The sequence below is a fragment of the Sus scrofa genome, chromosome 2 (assembly GCF_054392235.1).
Source record: "Sus scrofa isolate SSC_HxYL_T2T_F1_AM1 chromosome 2, Sscrofa_HxYL_maternal_Yorkshire_Landrace_v2.0, whole genome shotgun sequence".
Taxonomy (NCBI): domain Eukaryota; kingdom Metazoa; phylum Chordata; class Mammalia; order Artiodactyla; family Suidae; genus Sus; species Sus scrofa.
Genome location: NC_139384.1, coordinates 94,639,567 through 94,660,365, shown reverse-complemented (window position 1 = coordinate 94,660,365; position 20,799 = coordinate 94,639,567). Strand labels below are relative to the sequence as shown.

At 36.6% G+C, this 20,799-nt stretch overlaps 1 protein-coding gene across 2 annotated transcripts in view; it reads left to right on the top strand.

Moving 5' to 3' along the window:
* ANKRD31 (ankyrin repeat domain 31) overlaps window positions 1-20,799 on the top strand; it is a 171,987-nt gene that overhangs the window by 125,051 nt on the left and 26,137 nt on the right. For both annotated transcript variants that reach the window (XM_085013838.1, XM_085013837.1), the window contains exons 22-23: window positions 4,888-4,984; window positions 7,809-8,811. In XM_085013838.1, the coding sequence (XP_084869964.1) occupies window positions 4,888-4,984; window positions 7,809-8,811 (1,100 nt within the window). The remainder of the gene's footprint in view (window positions 1-4,887; window positions 4,985-7,808; window positions 8,812-20,799) is intronic.

The following is a 20,799-nucleotide window of genomic DNA, read 5'->3' as shown; positions in this document are numbered from 1 at the left end:
GATTTACAAGGTAGAAAGTAGCTCTTCAGAGATGTAGATCTGAATGTTAAAAGTGATTGATTAAATATAAAGTAACTTAAAGTATCTCATCAATCTTTTGTGTGGCAGGATACAAGTGTTAATTAATCTCTTAGCCTAACTCATGTTGTATACCCTTAAAAAATTATTTCTTTTAAAATTATACCCATTCTTCTACTCGTTATGGCCTAACACATGATACGGGTTACATTTTGAGGAAAATAATGTGAAATAATTTATACTTCCAAACAATATGTATAGCCCATATATTTTATTTAGTATTTGTAATATCTTACACAACTAAGATTAATTTTACAAATGTATACTTTTTTCATTAGAAAAGGCAAATAGATACACTTCAAAAATAATAATGAGGAAAAACTGTGCTAAAATTACCTACTGCCCCACCACAATATTTTGGTGTTTTTGTTTTCTTTTTTTCCTAAGAACATAGTTATATAATTATACCTCAGCAAAATTTTTAAGAAGTGTAGTTTGGATCAGGCTAGATGTGCTATTTTTACATTCTTTTCTCTCATAGTCATCATTCTTAGTGGCTATAAAGTATCCTGCTCAATAAATGTTCTATAGTTTACTTAATTTTTTTCTTTTTGTTGAGCATTTAGGTTTTCCCAGTTTTTTACTATTCTACAACACATAGCTTTTTCTAGATTTAGGATTAATTTCTTAGGAAAAATTAACATAATTGGAATTATGAGTCAAAAATATATAGACCTTCTTTTGGCCATGCCCATGGCATGTGGAAGTTTCCCAGGCCAGGAATCAAACCCATACCATAGCAGCAACCCAAGCCACTGCAGTGACACTTCTGGATCCTTAACCTGCTGTACCACAGGAGAATTTCAAAAATATATAAACATTTTAAAATCTCTTGATTCATATTAGTAAATTGATTTCCTAAACTGTTAAATAATAATTTATACTTCCACCAGTGTACCTTAATGTTTGTTTTCCTTTACACTGCATCAGTATTTTCAAATAAAATAATTTTTCCTCTTTAATCAGAAGATAACCCTCATATTTTCACTTGCCTTATTATTATTATTATTATTATTCACTAGTTTTATTTTCTGTTTCATAAATTGACTCTCCTGTTTGTTAATAAACTGGAGCCATTTTGTAAGTCAGAGAGAAAGAAAAGCATCATATGATATCACTTACATGTGGAGTCTAAAAAAATAATGCAAATGAACTTATTTACAAAACAGAAACAGGCTGACAGACTTTGAGAACAAACTTAACAGTTACCAAAGGGGACAGGTGGGGGGAAGGAGTGGATGGGGGGTTTGGGCTTGGTATATGCACACTGTTGTATATGGAATGGATGGTCAAAGAGAACCTGCTGTATAGCACAGGGAACTCTGCTCAATATTCTGTGATAACCTATACAGGAAAATCTGAAAAAGAATGGATATGTGTATATGTATATAACTGAATCATATTGTTGTACAGCAGAAATTATCACAACGTTGTAAATCAACTATACCTCAATTAAAACTTTTAAGAATGAAATAAAAGGAGTTCCTGCTGTGGTACAGTGTGTTTAGAAACTGACTGCAGTGGCTCAGGTCATTGCAGAGACTTGAGTTCCATCCCCAGCCTGGTGCAGTAGGTTAAAGGATCTGGTATTGCCACAGCCACAGTGAAGGTCACAGCCTTGGCTTGGAGTCAGTCCCTGGCCCGGGAACTTGCATATGCCGTGGCTGTGGCCATAAAAAAAAAAAAATTTTTTTTTTCTAAAGATTCTGAACTTAAAAAAATAAAAAATTGGAGCCATTTTATATAATCAAGTTATTGACCCCTTTTCTGCCACAGCTGCTGCAAAATCTTTTTTTGCCACTTAACTGTCTTTTTATTTGTAACCTGTTAGTGTGTGCTTAAATACAGAAATTCTCAAATTCTCAAAATTCTGTAAAGTAGAGTGTGTCAGGTTCTTTGCTATTTTTTTAGTGCTTCCAAGATTAGAAACATTTCTCCCCTCCCCACCCCCAAACTTTATAACTTAATTTTTTCCTATTAGAAGGAAGGACAATGAATTCCTAGCACAGTAGCAACTTTCTTTTTGTCCTGCTGCAAAAGCTCCCTGGGTCACAACCTCTGGATGTTCAAAGAGGAAGTCAGATATGGGTCCATTATCACCCCAACAAAAGGGTGTTATGCTGTTAATAGCACTTTGAGAAACTACCCCTTTATGCTTGAGGTAAAGGAGAGGAACCCTCTCACCTCTTACTTTTATGGCTCAGGTTGGAGAATCCCACACAGTTAAGCTACAGCTCTCTAAAGAAACAGCCTCACAAATTCACCACCTCCATATTCTGACACTTTTTATATTATCTTTGATCTGTTGAGAGATCCAAGAGTAATGAATTTCATTGTGTACATTTCTTTGTAAACTTTTCTCATACAGATGTCTTATATTCACTTTGATATCAAAGATCTTCAGCCTAATGCTCTCCTGAGCTATTTCGGCCACTGATATCAAGTATCTTTAGTCCCTCAACTGAATTGAGGCAGAAAAATGTTCATTTTAAACATTTTATATGTTATTTTTCTAAGTATGTTAAATCTGTAATTCATCTAAAATCTCTTTACCGCATGTGGTATAAGGATAAAATAGGGCTTTCTCCCATATCACTATCCCATTTGCCTACTCTTATTTGTTGAATAATTCCTCTCTCTAATGCCTCATTATCATGTATTAAAATCCTACACACAGTAGGGCAGTTTCTAGATTTTCTCTAAGATACCACTGATTAATTTTGATTCTCGTAATAAGTATATAGGATCAAGTTACATGTAAAATATCTTTATGTCCATTCTTATAGAAATATGTAGATTACTATGATTTTTTTTTTAACCTGTGGTTTAAAACTCAAAGAAAGTTCCCCTGTGACATACAGAGTTAAGGATCTGGTGTTATCACTGCAGCAGCTCTGGTGTTGTCACTCAGCAGCTGTGTTGCAGGTTTGATCCCTGGCCCAGGAATTTCTTTATGCTATAGATTCAGCTAAAAAAATGAAGAAAAAAAGAAAACCCCTGCTGGTGACAGGGTACATAGATAATGTAAATATCTTTTATTAAAGTGTCAAATCTGCTAAACAAATTCTTATCTAAATTCTTATCATACAGGTTTCTCCCTTTTGTTAGCTCACACATATCGCATTGTGAAACTAATCTTTTGCCATAGTATTAGGGAGATAGAAACTACTCCAGGAACACTGACTCAACTTGTCAAATAATTTGATTTGCTTTTTTTGTTTTTTGTGTGTGTTTTGTTTTTTGTTTGTCTTTTTAGGGCTGCACCCTCGGCATATGGAGGTTCCCAGGCTAAGAGTAGAATCAGAACTGCCGGCCTAATGCCACAACCATAGCGACACAGGATCTGAGTCTGCTACCTAGACCACAGCTCACAGCAATGCTGGATCCTTAACCCACTGAGCAAGGCCAGGGATCGAACCTGCATCCTCATGGATACTAGGCAGATTCGTTTCCCCTGAGCCATGATGGGAACTCCCATTTGTTTGATTTGCAAAGAGAGGTTCTGGAACGAATTCCAACTATGAACTTTACGTCATTTTTCCACCACTGATTTTGTCTAATTAAATTATCTAGAAAAATATGCATCAGTCTGAAAGAATTAGGAAAAAAACTTAAGAAACACAGCCAAAACTGAAATGAATAGCAAGTAGCTTGAAAGAAATAAAATGTATTCATCTAAACCTTTCAATTTCCTTTTTGAGAATTTGGATTTGGACATAATTGACATTTACATGTAAAGGCTGTTAATTTGTGATGGGGAAGGGGTCATGATGCTTTTACTTGGGAAGCAATGGAAGAAAGCAGGGAAAATTTAGGTAATTATTATAAAAACAATTCCATGTAGATCTATAACTGGCCTGAGATGTCATATAGCCCTATCTAAATGTTAAGTGTAAAAGAACAAGAACCGATAGCATGATTCTTATTTTTAAATACATACAATAAGTTGTTGTGTGTAGTATAAATACATAGAACAAACATTAAATAAATATATTTAAAAATTTACACACACACCCTTACCAAAGTATTAATAGCAATCTCTTTCGTGGAGTGAGAGAAGCAGTTAGGTGAGTGGGATACTCACTAAACATTCATATTATTTTCTCTGTAAACATTCATATTATTTTAAATTTTTCTTTACATTGATAGTGTATTCCTTTTGTATTTTAAAAAGTAATTTTTTTGTTGTTGTTTTTTAGGGCTACACCTGAGGCACATGGAGGTTCCCAGGCTAGAGGTTGAATCAGAATTGTAGCTGCCGGCCTACACCACAGCCACAGACAGCAACACGGGACCGAGCTGTGTCTGAGACCTACACCACAGCTCACGGCAACGCCAGATCCTTTAACCCACTGAGCAAGGCCAGGGATTGAACCTGTGTCCTCATGGTTACTAGTCAGGTTCATAACCCACTGAGCCACATGGGAACTCAAAAAGGAAATAATTTTTAACAGACAAAGTATTTATCTTCCTATTCATCTTCTTTTACTACCCTCATTTCGCAGGTGAGGAAGCTGACCAGAGAGGTCCTATGACTTGTCCAGGTTCATAAAGCTTAGTTAGCGGGGTAGCGGTAGTAGAACTCAGGCTGGCCTGCTCCTTCTTGGTATGGGGCTCTTACTTATACGCTTCAGGGTACTTCCAGACAGTGACATAATTCCATAAGCCTTGATTTATGTGTCTGGGCCATTGATATTGGGGAAGAGGGTGGGGAAATAATGGCTTTTTAAATTAAGAGTAAGGCTAAGTCCTATGTGACCAAATTTAACATTTGCTATCTCTCAACTTTTTATTTTATCACGTTTCTAGAACAATACATTGATAAGATGTTAAAGATAAAGGAGGTTATGGATGATGTGCTTGCCAAGCAGAAGGCAGAAAGGGATGATCTAGCTAAAAAATACAGGTGAGTGAAAAGGAGAGGAATCCTTTAGGGTTTTTAGAATTTATCTATTTTTGTCTACAAAAGGCCTAGAATTTCTTAAGAATGCAAATGTTGCTTAGGATCAAAAAAAAAAGGACTTAATGAAGTTATCTAATGTGTTATGTTCACAGGTAATTGTACTTCCCAGAGTGATATTTTTCTACCTTATTACTTGAAATGTTCAGAAAAGGACATTTTACTGTCTTAAAAAGTGGTCAACACCCATGAATTTTATGAAAGCCTTTTGGGTCATGAATCCCATGAGTAAATTTATTTCCTTAGTAAACTCACATTTTTTCTATTAAAAATAATTTTTTTTTGCTATCACACTTCTTGTTCCTCTAAACAGTTTAATCATGTATATTTTGTGTACTTCTATAAACTCTCAGGGTCCTTAAAAAGTTTTATCCTGATCATATTAATTATATACCTCTTATCTTTTTTTGGAGGAAGATGTTATATATATATATATTTCTTGTTTGGGCATTATTTTTAACTAGTTTTTCATAGACCTAGCTATATATGCCCCCTGTTCTTCTTTTCTTTTTTCTTGTGGTAAGAATTTTTAAGGTCTAATTTTTTAGAAACTTTCAAATATACAGTACAGTATTATCAACTATAGCCACCATGCTGTGTATTACAGTTCCATGACTTATTTATTTCATAACTGGATATGTGTACCTTTTGACTACCTTTATCCATTTCACCCACCTCTTGCCCCTACTTCTGCCAACCACCAGTCTATTCTCTGCATCTGTGATTTTGTTTTTGTTTTAGAGTCTACATATAAGTGAGATCATAAAGCACTTGTCTTTCTCTGTCTGACTTATTTCACTCAGCATAGTGCCCTCGAGATCCATCTGTGTTGTCACAAATGGAAGGGTTTCCTTCTTTTTCATGGCTGAATACTATACCATTGTATATGTGTGTGTTACTATTAGATTTAAAATCTTGTAATCTAAAGAACATTTTTATTTTGTCTGAACTCTTTGTGTCACATAATTTTAAATATGATATTCTTTTTTCTTCTCTTCTCTCCAACTCCTTGCATTTTATACTACCAGTTGTTTGCTAATCAAACTTCTTTCTTAATGCTTCTTCCACTTATATCTCCTACTCACTTTAACATCCAGTCTGCTTGGAGTTCAGTACCAATAGCTGTAAACTGTGTGAGGAGAAACAGGTATCTATACTATTGTTTCTCCTTAAAACAGCTGCTCTTAAAGGATGGTCCTTGAGGGTCCCTGAGGCCATTTCAAGGGGTCCATGAAGTCAAAATCACTTTTATGCTCTCATTTTCTCATGTGCATACAGTGGCATTTTCCAGAGGCCATATGGTGTGTGATGATGTCATCACTCTAATAGCTAATGGAATGTGAACTTATGTATTCTTGTGTTTTAAAAATTTCTCAGTTTTATTTTCTAAAACAGTAAATATTGATAGATATAACAATATTTACTATAAACAGAATAAATAAACAAAAGCTCTTTGGGTTCCTCAGTAACTTTTAAGAGTATGAAAAAGTCCTCGGACAAAAAAGCATGAGAGCCTCTGGAAACAAAGTGTCCATCATCCTGAAGGTCAGTAATAACCAAAAGACAGAGGTTATTGGTCAGAAATAACCAAAAGACAGAGGTGTGGATGAGCCTTTCCTCCCATTCAGCACTCAAGCCCCTGAGAGACTTGGTTTGGGGAAGACACACAAGGTGAAGCTTGTCTGGGTAGTCCCTCTGGACCTCAGAGTACCTCAGTCCAGATTCAAAGTATAGCTGCAATAATTACTTGAAGAACTGACAACATTCAGGTCTAACTTACTTATAATTGTTCACAAAACTATCTCAGTCATCCACAGCTAAGGGATTTCTAATGGAACTGACTCCCAAATTTTACTTTCTTTTTTTTTTTTTTTTGGTCTTTTTGTTATTTCTTTGGGCCGCTCCCGCGGCATATGGAGGTTCCCAGGCTAGGGGTCTAATTGGAGCTTAGCCACCAGCCTACGCCAGAGCCACAGCAACGTGGGATCCGAGCCGCGTCTGCAACCTACACCACAGCTCACGGCAACGCCGGATCGTTAACCCACTAAGCAAGGCCAGGGATCGAACCCGCGACCTCATGGTTCCTAGTTGGATTCGTTAACCACTGCGCCACGGCGGGAACTCCCCAAATTTTACTTTCTGATACACAATTTCACTACAAACAGATAAGCAAATTCTAAGTTTAAATAATGGTTATTCTTCTTTGGCCATCAATTGGTACCTTCCAACTAAAGGACTAGTAAATATCTGAATAATCAACCCAAGTTTTGTTTTTCTTTTAGGGCTGATAAAAATGAGGATAATCGCACTATCAGCTCTTTTAAAAAGGCAAATTCACCGACCTCAAGTAAAGAGTCAGGGAGTTCTCATTGTGGCTCAACACTAATGAACCCAACTAGTGTCCTTGAGTGTACATGTTTGATCCCTGGCCTTCCTTAAGGAGTTCAGGATCTAGCATTGTCGTGAGCTGTGGCGTAGGTCACAGATGTGGTTCAGATCCTGCATAGCTGTGGCTGTGGCGTAGCCAGCAGCTGCAGCTCTGATTCAACCTGAGAACTTCCATATGCCTCAGGTGAGGCCCTAAAAAAACCAAAAAAAAAAAAGTAAAGAGTCAGTTTCCTCTCAAAGAATATACTTTGCAGAAATGGACTCATGTACTTTGAGCTGATTAAATTTAAATTGAGAAAGAATATCTATTCAACCTAAATAATTGCCTTTAAAATTTTTATACTGTTTTTGTATTTTTTCTTCTTTCTGTTTCTTCCCACAGGGTGTCCATTGAATCATTTAAGCATGGAGTGCTGAGAGAACAACTAGCTAACTTGGCCACAAGACAGAAGAGCCTGTTACTTGTAGCAAAAAAACAAAAAGAAATAAGCCAGAAAATTCACAACTATAAGAATGTTACTTCTTCGTCAGATCATAGTTTCAGGAAGCTGCCGTGCAGCTCAGAAATCTGTAATGAAAAGGACAGCCGAGAGTTTGCCGGTCTGGAAAATTCAGTGCAGCCCCAGTCAGGTTCACTTTCTCCTGTCAGGCCTGTTTGTGGAAGCATGCAGAAAACACAGTTGTGTCTGGAAATCTGGCATGATAGACAAAATAACAACACTAGTCCAAAATCAAAGACAGTGAGAAGGGAAGAATTTTGTGGAAATGAGATGAATTCTAAACGAAATGTCAATGACTGTACCTCGAACGGATTATCAAAATGCAGACATTCAGATGGCACTAAAAAGATTAAATTATCATCCCATCCTGTTAATTTTATTGCTCAAGCAGAACATTCACAAAAAGAAAGTGATCTTACTGATACTACAGCCCAAGGGCATGCGTCCTTTGGTCCTTCAGCATTAATTGGCACATTAAATGTTTCAGAAACCACAAGTTTACTTGACCACAGTGATGCCCATCCATCAGCTGTTATTTATGATCAGGCTCTTTGCAGTTGTGATCTGAAAAAAGGAAGCAGGAAAACAGCTTCCCAGCAACCATCTAGGGGGACATCAGAATCCCTGGCACATCAAGAAAGTGATGTCTTCTTTGGCAGTAACACTGGGCATCAGGTGAAACCATATCCTAAAAAATCACTTCTTGCGGTTCCACATGCAGATGGCAGTCAGAGCTCCTCCTCTTCTGGATCTGGCCGTCAAAATACTATAAAAAAGCCGTTAAACTCCAGCACATCTCCTAAAAAGAAACGTATGCAGATAAAGGATCTGATATTGCTAGGAAGAATTAATCCAGGAAATAACATTCTGGAATTTAAAACACAGGTATCCCAGAATTTTCTTTTTCTCAAAAACGATATAAATTTTATAAATAAGTGAGTAAATGTTGCTGTCGCATAGTATTGGGACATAGCTTGTGGACGTTCCTGAGCCAGGGATTGAGCCTACACCACAGCAGTGACAACGCCAGATCCTTTCATTTGCTGTGCCACAAGGAAACTCCTGGCTGGGCTTCTTGAATGGAGGGACACAAACATTGTCTTCTTAGCAAGTGAAATCATGCTTCTAAAATTGTCTTATACATTTTAGTCACAAACACCTTTTGGGCTTTCAAACTAGAATTAGTCAATTATATGCAGCAGGAAGGATTTAAGAACAAAATTAAAATAATAAATTAGAGCTGTCTTTGGTTCCAAAGTTTTGGGAACTACCAGTGTACTACTAAAGCTCCCCCTGAGAGGGATTAAGTATAAACATATCTTTTATAAGAGCTCAGTTTAGAAACAAAGAGTGACTTGGAGTTTGGGTAAATCTGACTCAAAACAATATCATATGCATAAAAATAGCAGAGAAAAAACCTGGTTCTGCTGAACATTTAATTTTAAAGATACTGTAGTTTTAAAGGCTGAATTAGTAGCTTGATCTCAGATCCCTTGATCTTCTTTGCTTGGCTGTCAGTCAATTTATTGCTAAGTAGTCCCTTCCTCACATTAGCCAAAGCAATTCAAATTTCAGGTAGTAATTTGCTACATTAACTCAAATTTTGAATATTGTGGTTACTTCTCTGAATAGCAGTAATAATATTTTAATATAATTGTTCACATTTCAACTGTTGTAACAACTTTATTGAGATACAATTACATATAATACACTACACATTTAAAGTATGTAATTTGGCAAGTTTTGGCATAATGTATGCACACCCATGAACCCATGACCACAAACAAGACACTGAACATATCTGTCACCCTGAAAAGCTTCTTCGTGCCCTTTTGTGCACCTCCTCTATACCCCTCCTATCTCATGCCAGGCTCCAGAGAATTATTCATCTTTCTGTCTCTGCAGATTAGTTTGCATTTCCAAGAAATCTGTGTGTGATAATGATACCATATGCATTCATTTTTGCCTGGCGTCTTTGAGCATGGTTATTTGAGGTTCATCCTTGTTGTACTGTATATGAATAGTTTATTCCTTTTTTATTGCTGAGTGGTAATCCATTGTATGCATCTGTTGTAGTTTGTTTGTCACTCCCATCTTTGATAGGTACTTAGATTGTGGTCCATTACGCATAAAGCTAATATGAACATTGGTGTCTAAGTTTTGATTTCACATAGACTTTTACTTTTCTGTAAAATTCCTAGAAGTAGGGTTGCTGAATTATATACTGTAAATGTTAGGGATCTAACCTGTGTCCTCATGGATTCTAGTCAGGGTTGTTACTGTTGCGCCACCGTTGGAACTCCTCTTGAAAGTATTTAAAATGAAAGATTCTTTGATTTTGCCACATTCTCTTTCTGCATTTCTTTAAAAATTTTTTTTTGATCTTTAAAAACTTTTTATTAAAGTATAGTTGATTTACAATTTTGTATAAATTTCTACTCTACAGCAAAGTGACCCAGTTATACACACACACACACACACACACACACAATTTCTTTTTCTCATATTATCTTCCATCATCTTCTATCACAGTGATTGGATATAGTTCCCCATGCTATAGAGCAGGACCTCATTACTTATCCATTCTAAATGTAATAGTTTGCATCTACTCACCCCAAACTCCCAGTCTAGTCCATTCCATTCTCTTGCCCCTCCCTGTTGGCAACCACAAGTCTCTTCTCCATGTCTGTGAGTCTGTTTCTGTTCTGTGGATAGGTTCATTTGTGCAACATTTTATATTATACATATAAGTGATAGATATATCTTCCTCTTTCTGACTTCTTTGCTTAGTATGAGAATCTGTAGTTGCATCCATGTTGCTGCAAATGGCATTATTTTTTTCTTTTTTATGGCTGAGTAGTATTCCACTGTGTATATGGACCACATCTTCTTAATCCATTCATCTGTCAGTGGACATTTAGGTTGTTTCCACGTCTTGGCTACTGTGAAAAGTGCTTCAGTGAACATAGGGTTGCATGTATCTTTTTCAATGACAGTTTTGTCTTGATATATGCCCAGGAGTGAGATTGCTGGATCATATATAGTTCTATATTTAGTTTTCTGAGATAGCTCCATACTGTTTTCCGTAGCGGTTGTACCAATTTACATTCCCACCATCAGTGTGGGAGGGTTTCCTCTTCTCCACACCCTCTCCAGCATTTGTTATTTATAGACTGATTAATGGTAACCATTTCGACCAGTGTGAGGTGTTACTCATTGTAGTTTTTTGCATTTCTCTAGTGATTAGTGATGTTTAGCATTTTTTCATGTGTCTGCTAGCCATCTGTGTATCTTCCTTGGAGAAATGTTTATTTAGATCTTCTGCCTATATTTTGATTGGATTGTTTGCTTTTTTGATGTTGAGTTGTATTTGTTGTTTGTATATTTTGGAGATTAAGCCCTTGGTTGTGGTCATTTGAAATTATTTTCTCCCATTCCGTAGGTTGTCTTTTGTGGTTTTTTATGATTTCCTTTGCTGTGCAAAACTTGTAAGTTTGATTAGGTCCCATTGGTTTATTTTTGTTTTTTCTATTGCCTTTAGAAATTGACCTAAGAAAACATTTGTACAGTTGATGTCAGAGAACGTTTTGCCTATGTTCCCTTCTAGGAGTTTTATGGTGTCATGTCTTATGTTTAAGTATTATAGCCATTTTGAATTTGTGTGTGCATCATGTGGGGGCATGTCCTAGTTTCATTAATTTACATGCAACTGTCCAGTTTTTCCAGTATCACTTCCTGAAGAGACTGTCTTTTTCCCATTTTATATTCTTGCCTCCTTTGTCAAAGATTAACTGACCCAGGTGTCTGAGTTTATTCCTGCACTCTCTATTCTGTTCCATTGGACTGTATGTTCCACACTGACTTGATTACTGTAGCTTTATAATATTGTCTGAAGTCTGGGAGAGTTATGCTTCCCGCTTTGGTTTTTTCCTCAGGATTGCTTTGGGAATTCTGGGTCTTTTATGAATCCATATAAATTTTTGGATTGTTTGTTCTAGTTCTGTGAAAAATGTCATGGATAATTTGATAGGGATCACATTAAATCTGTAGGTTGCCTTGGGTAGTATGACCATGTCAATGATATTAATTCTTCCAGTCCAAGACCGTAGGGTATCTATTTCTTTGAATCTTCTTTAATTTCCTTGGTTAATATTTTATAGTTCTCAGCATATAAGTCTTTCGTCTCCTTGGTCAGGTTTATTCCTAGGTATTTAATTTTGGGGGGGTGTGATTTTAAAAGATGTAGGTTTTTTTTTTTTTTTTTTTTTTTTTTAGGGCCACACCTTATGCAGCATATGGAAATTCCCAGGCCAGGGGTCTAATTGAAGCCTGTTCTACAGCCACACCAAAGGGGTCTAAGCTGGGTCTGCCACCTATACCACAGCTCATGGCAATGCCAGATCCTTAACCCACTGAGTGAGGCCAGGGATTGAACCTGCATCCCCGTGGAGTCTAGTCGGTTCATAACTGGCTAGGCCACAACAGAAACTTCAAAAAGTACTGTTTTTTAATATATTCGTTTTCTAATTTTTCATTGTTAGAATACAGAAATGCAACCGATTTCTGAATGTTAATCTTGTATCCCGCTACTTTGCTGAATTTGTTGATCAGGTCGAGTAGTTTTTGTATGAAGTCCTTAGGGTTTTCTATATATAGTATCATGTCATCTGCATATAGTGACAACTTTAACTCTTCTCTTCCAATTTGGATGCCTATTATTTCTTTTGTTTGATTGTGGTGGCAAGGACTTCCAATACTGTGTTGAATAAAAGTGGTGAGAATGGGCCTCTTGTCTTGTCCCAGATTTTAGCTGGAAGGCTTTCAGCTTTTCTCCATTGAGTATTATATTGGCTGTGGGTCTGTCATATATGGCTTTTATTATGTTAGGATATGTTCCCTCTGGTAAGAGTTTTTATCATGAATGGATGATGGATTTTGTCAAATGCTTTTTCTGTATCTATTGAGATGATAATATGGTTTTGGACTTTCCTTTTGTTAATGTGGTGTGTGACATTGGTTGATTTCCATATGTTGAACCATCCCTGTGAACTTGGGATGATTCACTTTTGGCGGGCTGTATGTCTCTGGAAAGTTGTCCATTTCTTCTAGGTTGTCAGATTTGTTGGCATATAATTGTTCATAGTATTCTCTTATGGTTTTTTTCTATTTCTACAGTATCATTGAGATTTCTCCTTTTTCATTTCTTATTTTGTTTATTTGGGTTCTCTCTCTTTTTCTTGGTGAACCTGACCAGAAATTTGTCAATTTTGTTTACCCTTTTAAAGATCCAGCTCTTGGTTTTATTGATTTTTTTCTAATCTATTTTATTGATTTCCTCTCTGATCTTTATGATTTCCTTCCTTCTACTGACTTTAATAGATCTTTTGCAGCATCCAGTAGCTTTTGAATGGTTTTGTTTTCATTGTCATTTGTCTCAAAGTATTTTTTAATTTTCTTTTGATTTCCTCATTTGACCCATTGGTTTTTGTAGCATGTTGTTTAGTCTCCATGTGATCAGTTTCTCCTTATTTTTTTTTCCTTTGCTTGATTTCTAGTTTCATGCCATTTAAATTTGTTGACATTAGCTATGTGGTCAGTCCTAGAAAATGTTTCATAAGCACTTGAAAAGAACGTGTATTCTGATTTTTTTGGATGTCATGTCCTGAAAATATCAATTAAGTCTAACTGTTCTATTGTGTCATTTAAGGTCTCTGTGGTCTTATTGATTTTCTGTCTAGAGGATCTGTCCATTGATCAGTGGGGTGTTAAAATCTTCTACTGTTATTATATTGCCATCAATTTTTTCTTTATTTATGTTAGTATTTGTTGTATGTATTTGGGTGCTCCTATATTAGGGGCATATATTTTGACTAGTGTAATATCCTCTTCTTGAATCGATCCTTTTATCATTAAATGGTGTCCTTCTTTGTCTTTCTTCATGGCCTTTGTTTTAAAGTCTATTTTGTCTGATACAAGTATCACAACTCCCACTTTCCTGTCATTTCAATTTGCATGAAATATCTTTTCTCATCCCCTCACTCACTTTCAATTTATATGTGGGGTGTGTCCTTTGCCCTAAGGTCAGTCTTTTGTAGGCAGCATATTGTTGCTTCTTTTTTTTTTTTTTTTTTTTTTTTTTTTTGTCTTTTGTTGTTGTTGTTATTGCTGTTGCTATTTCTTGGGCCGCTCCCGCGGCATATGGAGGTTCCCAGGCTAGGGGTTGAATCGGAGCTTAGCCACCGGCCTACGCCAGAGCCACAGCAACGTGGGATCCGAGCCGCATCTGCAACCTACACCACAGCTCACGGCAACGCCGGATTGTTAACCCACTGAGCAAGGGCAGGGACCGAACCCGCAACCTCATGGTTCCTAGTTGGATTCGTTAACCACTGCGCCAGACAGGAACTCCCTTCTTATTTTTTTTAATCCAGTCTGCCACTCTGTGTCTTTTGTTTGGAGCATTCAATGAATTGACATTTAAAGTAATCACTGATAAATATGTATTGCCATTTTTTTTTCTTTTTTTTGGTCTTTTCTATGGCCTCACTCATGGCATATGGAGGTTCCCAGGCTAGGGGTGGAATTGGAACTGTAGCTGCCGGCCTACACCACAGCCACAGCAATGTGGAATCTGAGCCATGTCTGTGACCTGTACCACAGCTCACGGCAACACCGGATCCTTAACCCACTGAACGAAGCCAGGGATCAAACCCGCAACCTCATGGTTCCTAGTCAGATTCGTTAACCACTGCACTGTGACAGGAATTCCTATATTGCCATTTTAAACCTTGTTAAAGGCCTAAGCAGGATTCTCTGTTTCTCTTTTGTCCTTCTGTTGGTTGAATGATTTCCTTTTATTTTATGCTTGTGTCCTCTTCTTTTTAGTTTTTGTGAATGTATTGTTTGTTTTTGATTTTGTGGTTGCCCTGTTTTTCAAGTATATTAACCCCTTCCTAGATCTGCTTGCTTTAGCCTTATAGTTATATAGACTTAAACACATTCTTTAAAAAAAAAAAGTCTAACTCTTCTTCCCCACATTTTATGATTTTGATGTCCTTTTTTACATCTTCACATTTATCTTTTTGCTGTTCCTTGAGTTTATCATTGCTTTCACAAATAGTATTTTTTTCCCTTTTAGATCAGTAAGTTATTTGTTATTACTTTTCAATTATGATTTCCTCCATCCTTTGTCTTACTTCTTTCCTATTGAGGAGACTTTCATTATGTCTTTTAGAATGGCTGTAGTATTGCTGTATTCTTTTAGTTTTTGTTTGTTGGAGAAATTCTTTATTTCTCATATTTCAGATGATAATCTTTTTGGGTTGAATATTCTAGGCTGCAAGGTTTTCCCTTTTAGAACTTTGAATATATCGTGCCACTCTCTTCTGGCCTGTAGTATTTCTGTAGATAAATCCACTGATAGCCTTATGAGGGTTCCCTTATAGTTAACTCGTTTTTATCTTGCTGCTTTTAGAATCCTGTCCTTAGCTTTAACTTTTGCCACTTTTAGTACAATGTCTTGGAGTGGCTCTCTTTGGGTTCGGCTTGTAGGGGGCCTTCTATGCTTCCTGTATCTTGATATCTGTTTCCTTTTTTAGATTTGGGAAGTTTTCAGTCATAATTTCTTCAAATATATTTTCAGTCTTCTTTTTCTTCTCCTTCTGGGATCCCTATTAGGCATAGATTGGCCTGCTTTATATTATCCAATAGATCTCTTATTTTGCTTTCATATTTTTTTATTTGGTTGTCTGTCTGCTGTCCTGATTGGGTGATTTCTATAATTCTGTGTTGCAAGTCACTGTTCATTCCTCTACATTATTCATTCTGTTCTTTGGTGCCTTTAAGTCAACTTGCATCTCTGCAAATGAGTTTTCTAATTTTCTTGGACCCACTTTATAGTTTCTAGTTCCTTTCTAAAGTAATCTTCATTAGTGTTCATGTTCTCTCTTAATTCCTTCAGTATTTTCACTATCTCCTTTTTGAACTTGGCTTCTGTTAGCCTGCATAGGTCTGTTTCATTTTGGCTCCTTCAAGGGAATTCTGTTCTTTTTTTTTTTCCCACTGTACAGCAAGGGGGTCAGGTTATCCTTACATGTATACATTACAATTACTTTTTTTCCCCTACCCTTTCTTCTGTTGCAACATGAGTATCTAGACAAAGTTGTCAATGCTATTCAGCAGGATCTCCTTGTAAATCTATTCTAAGTTGTGTCTGATAAGCCCAAGCTCCCGATCCCTCCCACTCCCTCCCCCTCTCATCAGGCAGCCACAAGTCTCTTCTCCAAGTCCATGATTTTCTTTTCTGAGATGTTCATTTGTGCTGGATATTAGATTCCAGTTATAAGTGATATCATATGGTATTTGTCTTTGGGAATTCTGTTCTTTTACTTGGGAATGGTTCCTGTGCTTCTTCATTTTGCTTATATTTTTCTTATTCTGTGAGTTTAGGGAAAACAGTTATCTACTATATTCTTAGAGGGCTATTTATATGTGGAGCTCTCCCAGGTAGCTTGTGAGGCCTTACTTTTTTTATTTTTTAATTTTTTTGTCATGAGGACTGCTTTTGGTTTGGATGCTTGCTGTCTCTTTCCTCACTATGTGCAGGCTATTATCTCCTTAATAGGGATTGTGCCATTTTATGGCTTGTAAATGCTTCCAGGGAGATGGAACCATGGGCAGGGCCTGTAGCCAGTTGCTGAACCCTTGACAGTGGCAAGGTGGGGGTGCAAGCTGCTCCTGGTTACAGGGCCCTGGGCACTGGCAGTGACCCTCAGAGAGGTGGAGGTGGCTTCCAGAGCCTTTGGCAGCAGTAAATCCAAATATGTATTTATACTGTCTTTTATAATATATGATTAGTTTTACTGATGTAAATATATGTATTTATATTTATGTATACTATCTTTATATGTATTTATACTGTCTTTTATAATATGTAATTAGTTTTACTGATGCTCTTTGTTTTTCCATTGGATTCATATTACCATTTGGGGTCACTTGCTTTCAATATGAAGATCTTCCTTTAGTACATTTTTTGTAAGGCAGGTCTGCTAGCAATAAATTTTCTCAGATTTTGTTTATTTGGGAATGTCTTTACCTTTATTTTTGAAATACTTGCTGGACATGTGATTCTTAGTTGACAGTTTTTTCTTTGTACAATTTGATTATATTATTACACTATTTCTGGCCTTCATTGTTTCTGATCAGAAGCAGGCCGTTAGGCTTCTTGGGGTTACCCTGTAAATGATAAGTCATTTTTCTCTTCTTTCAATATTTTATTTTTGTCTTTGACTTTCAGCATTTTTACTCTGTATCTGTTTATAGATTTCTTTGTGTTTATCTTTCTTGGAATTCATCAAACCTCCTTAATATGTAGATTAATATTTTTCAGTAAATTTGAAAAATTTTAACCATTATTTCTTTAAGTGTTTTTTCTGCTCCTTTCTCCTCTCCTCCTGGTACTTCCATTATACATGAGTTGCTGTGCTTAATGGTGTGCCACATTTCTGTGAGGCATTTTCATTTTCCTTCACTGTTTTCTCTCTTTTCTTCAGCTTGCAAAATCCCTCTAGACTTCTCTTCAGGTTTACTAATTCTTTCTTCTGATATTGCAAATCTGTTGAGCCCCTCTAGTAAATTTTTCTTTTCAGTTATTATACTTTTCAACTCCTTACTTCTTTTTGTTTTTTTAAATAAATTGTCTCTTTATTAATATTTTCTATTCTCTGTAATGTTGTCATCACTCCTTGCTTTACTTCTTTGATTATGGTTTCCTTTAGTTCTTTGAACATATTTAAATGGCTATTTTGAAGTCTTTGTGAAATCCAACATCTGGTCAGTCTCACAGGCTGTTTATGTTGCTTTTTTGTTTTTATGTGTGTCATACTTTCCTGTTTCTTTGCATGTCTCATAATTTTTTATCAGAACTGGACATTTTGGATGTAATATATCATAGCAAGTCTGTATACTGGTCCCCACCTTCTCTTAGGTTTGTTATTGTTATGTGTCTGTTTGTTTAGTTATTGGCTAGATTACTTTAGTGAAGACTGTTTTTCCTCATTATAGTAATAAACTTCTAATATTACACCACAGGGACCGAAGTCTTGGCAGGGCTCTCTCTCTTTCCCTGACCATACCTGTTAAGCTCCACTTGTTGCTACTTGACTATTCTATTGTTTTCAGCAAGGACCTCGGGGTCTAAATTGCTCCACAGACTCATAGTCAAATGAGTGCTCCTTTGAAGGGATCGTTCCCAATGTCAGGATTTGAGATTTATCCTAATCTGAGGAGGCTCTTCCCAGCTATCTTTTCCTGGTTCTTTCCTGAAAACTAACCAGCCTGCATTTAGCCTATGTGTCCAATGAATCTACAAATTTACTCCCAATTACTTTTCACCACAATCTCTATCCACTGTTTTTGACAGTGCCTCTGAACTTGAACTTCTCCATCTTCTGTTGCAAATGAAATAATTCCTTTTGGAAGAGTAGAAACTGTGTTTTAAGGCTTGCTTCTTTTCCCAAGCAAAATAGCTATGCCATGGCTCTGCAGCTGAGCGCAGGGACATAGCAACTTTTCTGTGAATGATACTCCTGCTTTAGGAACTGAGCATTTAGTGGAGGTGGGGAACACTAGCCTCATGCCTTTTCAGCTTGCCCCTCCTCACATGAAATCATCAGCTTACAAGCCAAGGTAAGTGTATTCAGAATCCCTGTAGTCTCAGTGGAATCATGCTAAAGGTAGAGCCTCTGTCTAACCAGCACAGGCTGGACACAAGAAAGGATTCCCCAACCTCTGGGCTTCATTTTTCCACAACTTAGACTTAGCAGCAGACAGCAGAGGCAGGGTGAGAAGTGCTGATGTCCTGCCCCTCGCAAGAAGGTAGCCCTCAGACTGGAAGCTGGAGGGAGAAAGAACGCTGTGCTCTTAGCTATAGCAGTCAAGTGGGGTCTCCATGTCGCCGAGGAGGGAGGAGGGGAAACAGTCTTGTTTCAAACACCATGAACTCTCACTTTTTTTTTTTTTTTTTTTTTTGGTTTTTAGGGCCACACCCGCAGCATATGGAAATTCCCAGGTTAGGGGTCTAATCAGAACTACAGCTGCTGGCCTACCCCACAGTCACGGCAACACCAGATCCCAGCTGCTTGTCTGCTGCCTACACCCAGCTCATGGTAATGCTGGATCTTTAACCCACTGATTGAGGTCAGGGATTGAACCTGCATCCCCATGGATACTAGTTGGATTCATTTCCACTGCAACTTAACAGGAACTCTGGACTCTCACATTTTTTAAAACCTGATTTTCATAGATATTGTGGAATAGATGTTTCCTCCCTTATTGCATGTTCTTATCACCATTTCCAGTGATATTTCTTTTTAAAAATACTTTATCCTTGGAGTGACTCCTCACACCATTTGTCAGAAGTCAATTCTAGAATGTTTATATTCAGTGTGATTTTTTATATAATTAGTTTAACTCTGTCATGTGGTAATTCTTTTCTGTTTCTCTTATCTCTTCTTTGTTCCTTTTTCATCTTTTTATGCTTTATCCCCTTTGTTCACTTATTAGCTATAACTTTTTATTTTGGTTGTGCTTTTAGAATTTATGGTATATATTTTTAACTTCTCACAATCTAGCTTTAAGTGATATTATACCACTTCATGTATACTCTGAGAACCTCAAAGTGGTATACTTCCATTTATCCACTTCTGACCTTTTTGTTTTCTTATATTTTACTTTTACATAATGTCATATACTCCATACTACCTCATTTTTAAGCACTGTTATATTTTAATGAGATTTAAATAATAAGGAAAAATACCTTCCCCCTTGTGTTGTTGGAGACCACTGAACAGCTGAACTCTGCAGAAGGAAAATATCTGTGGATGCAGAGTTCTAAAGTACAGGGTCTCCTTCAAAGACAGGATATCCATGTTATTCTATAAACAACTTAAACAACTGCACCGTGTCCTAAGGGTACCCCCTTTGATATCACTAAGAAGATAACCTCTTTATCATTGCCTAGCCTGTTCTTGCCCACTAATCTTGTCATCTTCTTTAATCCTACTAATACTAATCTCGTCACCTTTCCCAATATCTCATCACCTTTCTTAATAAAAGTCCTGTGGGCTGAAGCCTAGGCCCTTTGGTTCTGCAGAACAGATTGCCTCCTGGGCTCCCACTATCTAAATGTAAAGTAGTCTTGTGTGTTTTGTTACATGGGCCCATCCTTCTTCCAGGATTCCCCGTTGCCCTGCAGTGCTGGACGTGGTATTATGTAGTAACTATTTCTGTGCTTTTCTTCCTTTGTGTAGATCCTGATTTCTATTTGTTTTAATTTCCTTCTTCCTGGAAGATTATCTTTAATATTTTTTGTGTTGGAAATCTTCTGATAATGAACTTTTTTGACTTTTGCATGTCTGAAAAAGTTTATTTCACCTCATTTAAAAAATATATTTTTGCTAAGTATAGGATTCTAGGTTGAACGATTTTTCTTTCAGTACATTAAAGATGCAGCTCAACTGTCTTGTTATTTGCATTATTTCCATCAAGATATATATTGTTGTTCTTAAGTTATTCCTAAGTAATGTCTTTGTTGTCCCCCCCCCCCCCACGGCTGTCTTCAAGTTTTTTTCTTTATCTCTGATTTTAAGTAATTTTGATTTTAATGAGCATTGGTGTAGTTTTTTTCATGTTTCTTATGCTTAGGGGTTATTGAACTTATTGAATCTGTTTTTTGTTTTTTTTTTTTTTTTTGTCATTTCCCTAAATTTGAAACATTTCTGCCATTATTTCTTCAAACATTTTTTCTTCCCTCCCCTTTTTTTGAATTCCAGTGATATACATATTAGTTTACTTAGTTATCTCACTTTGATGATC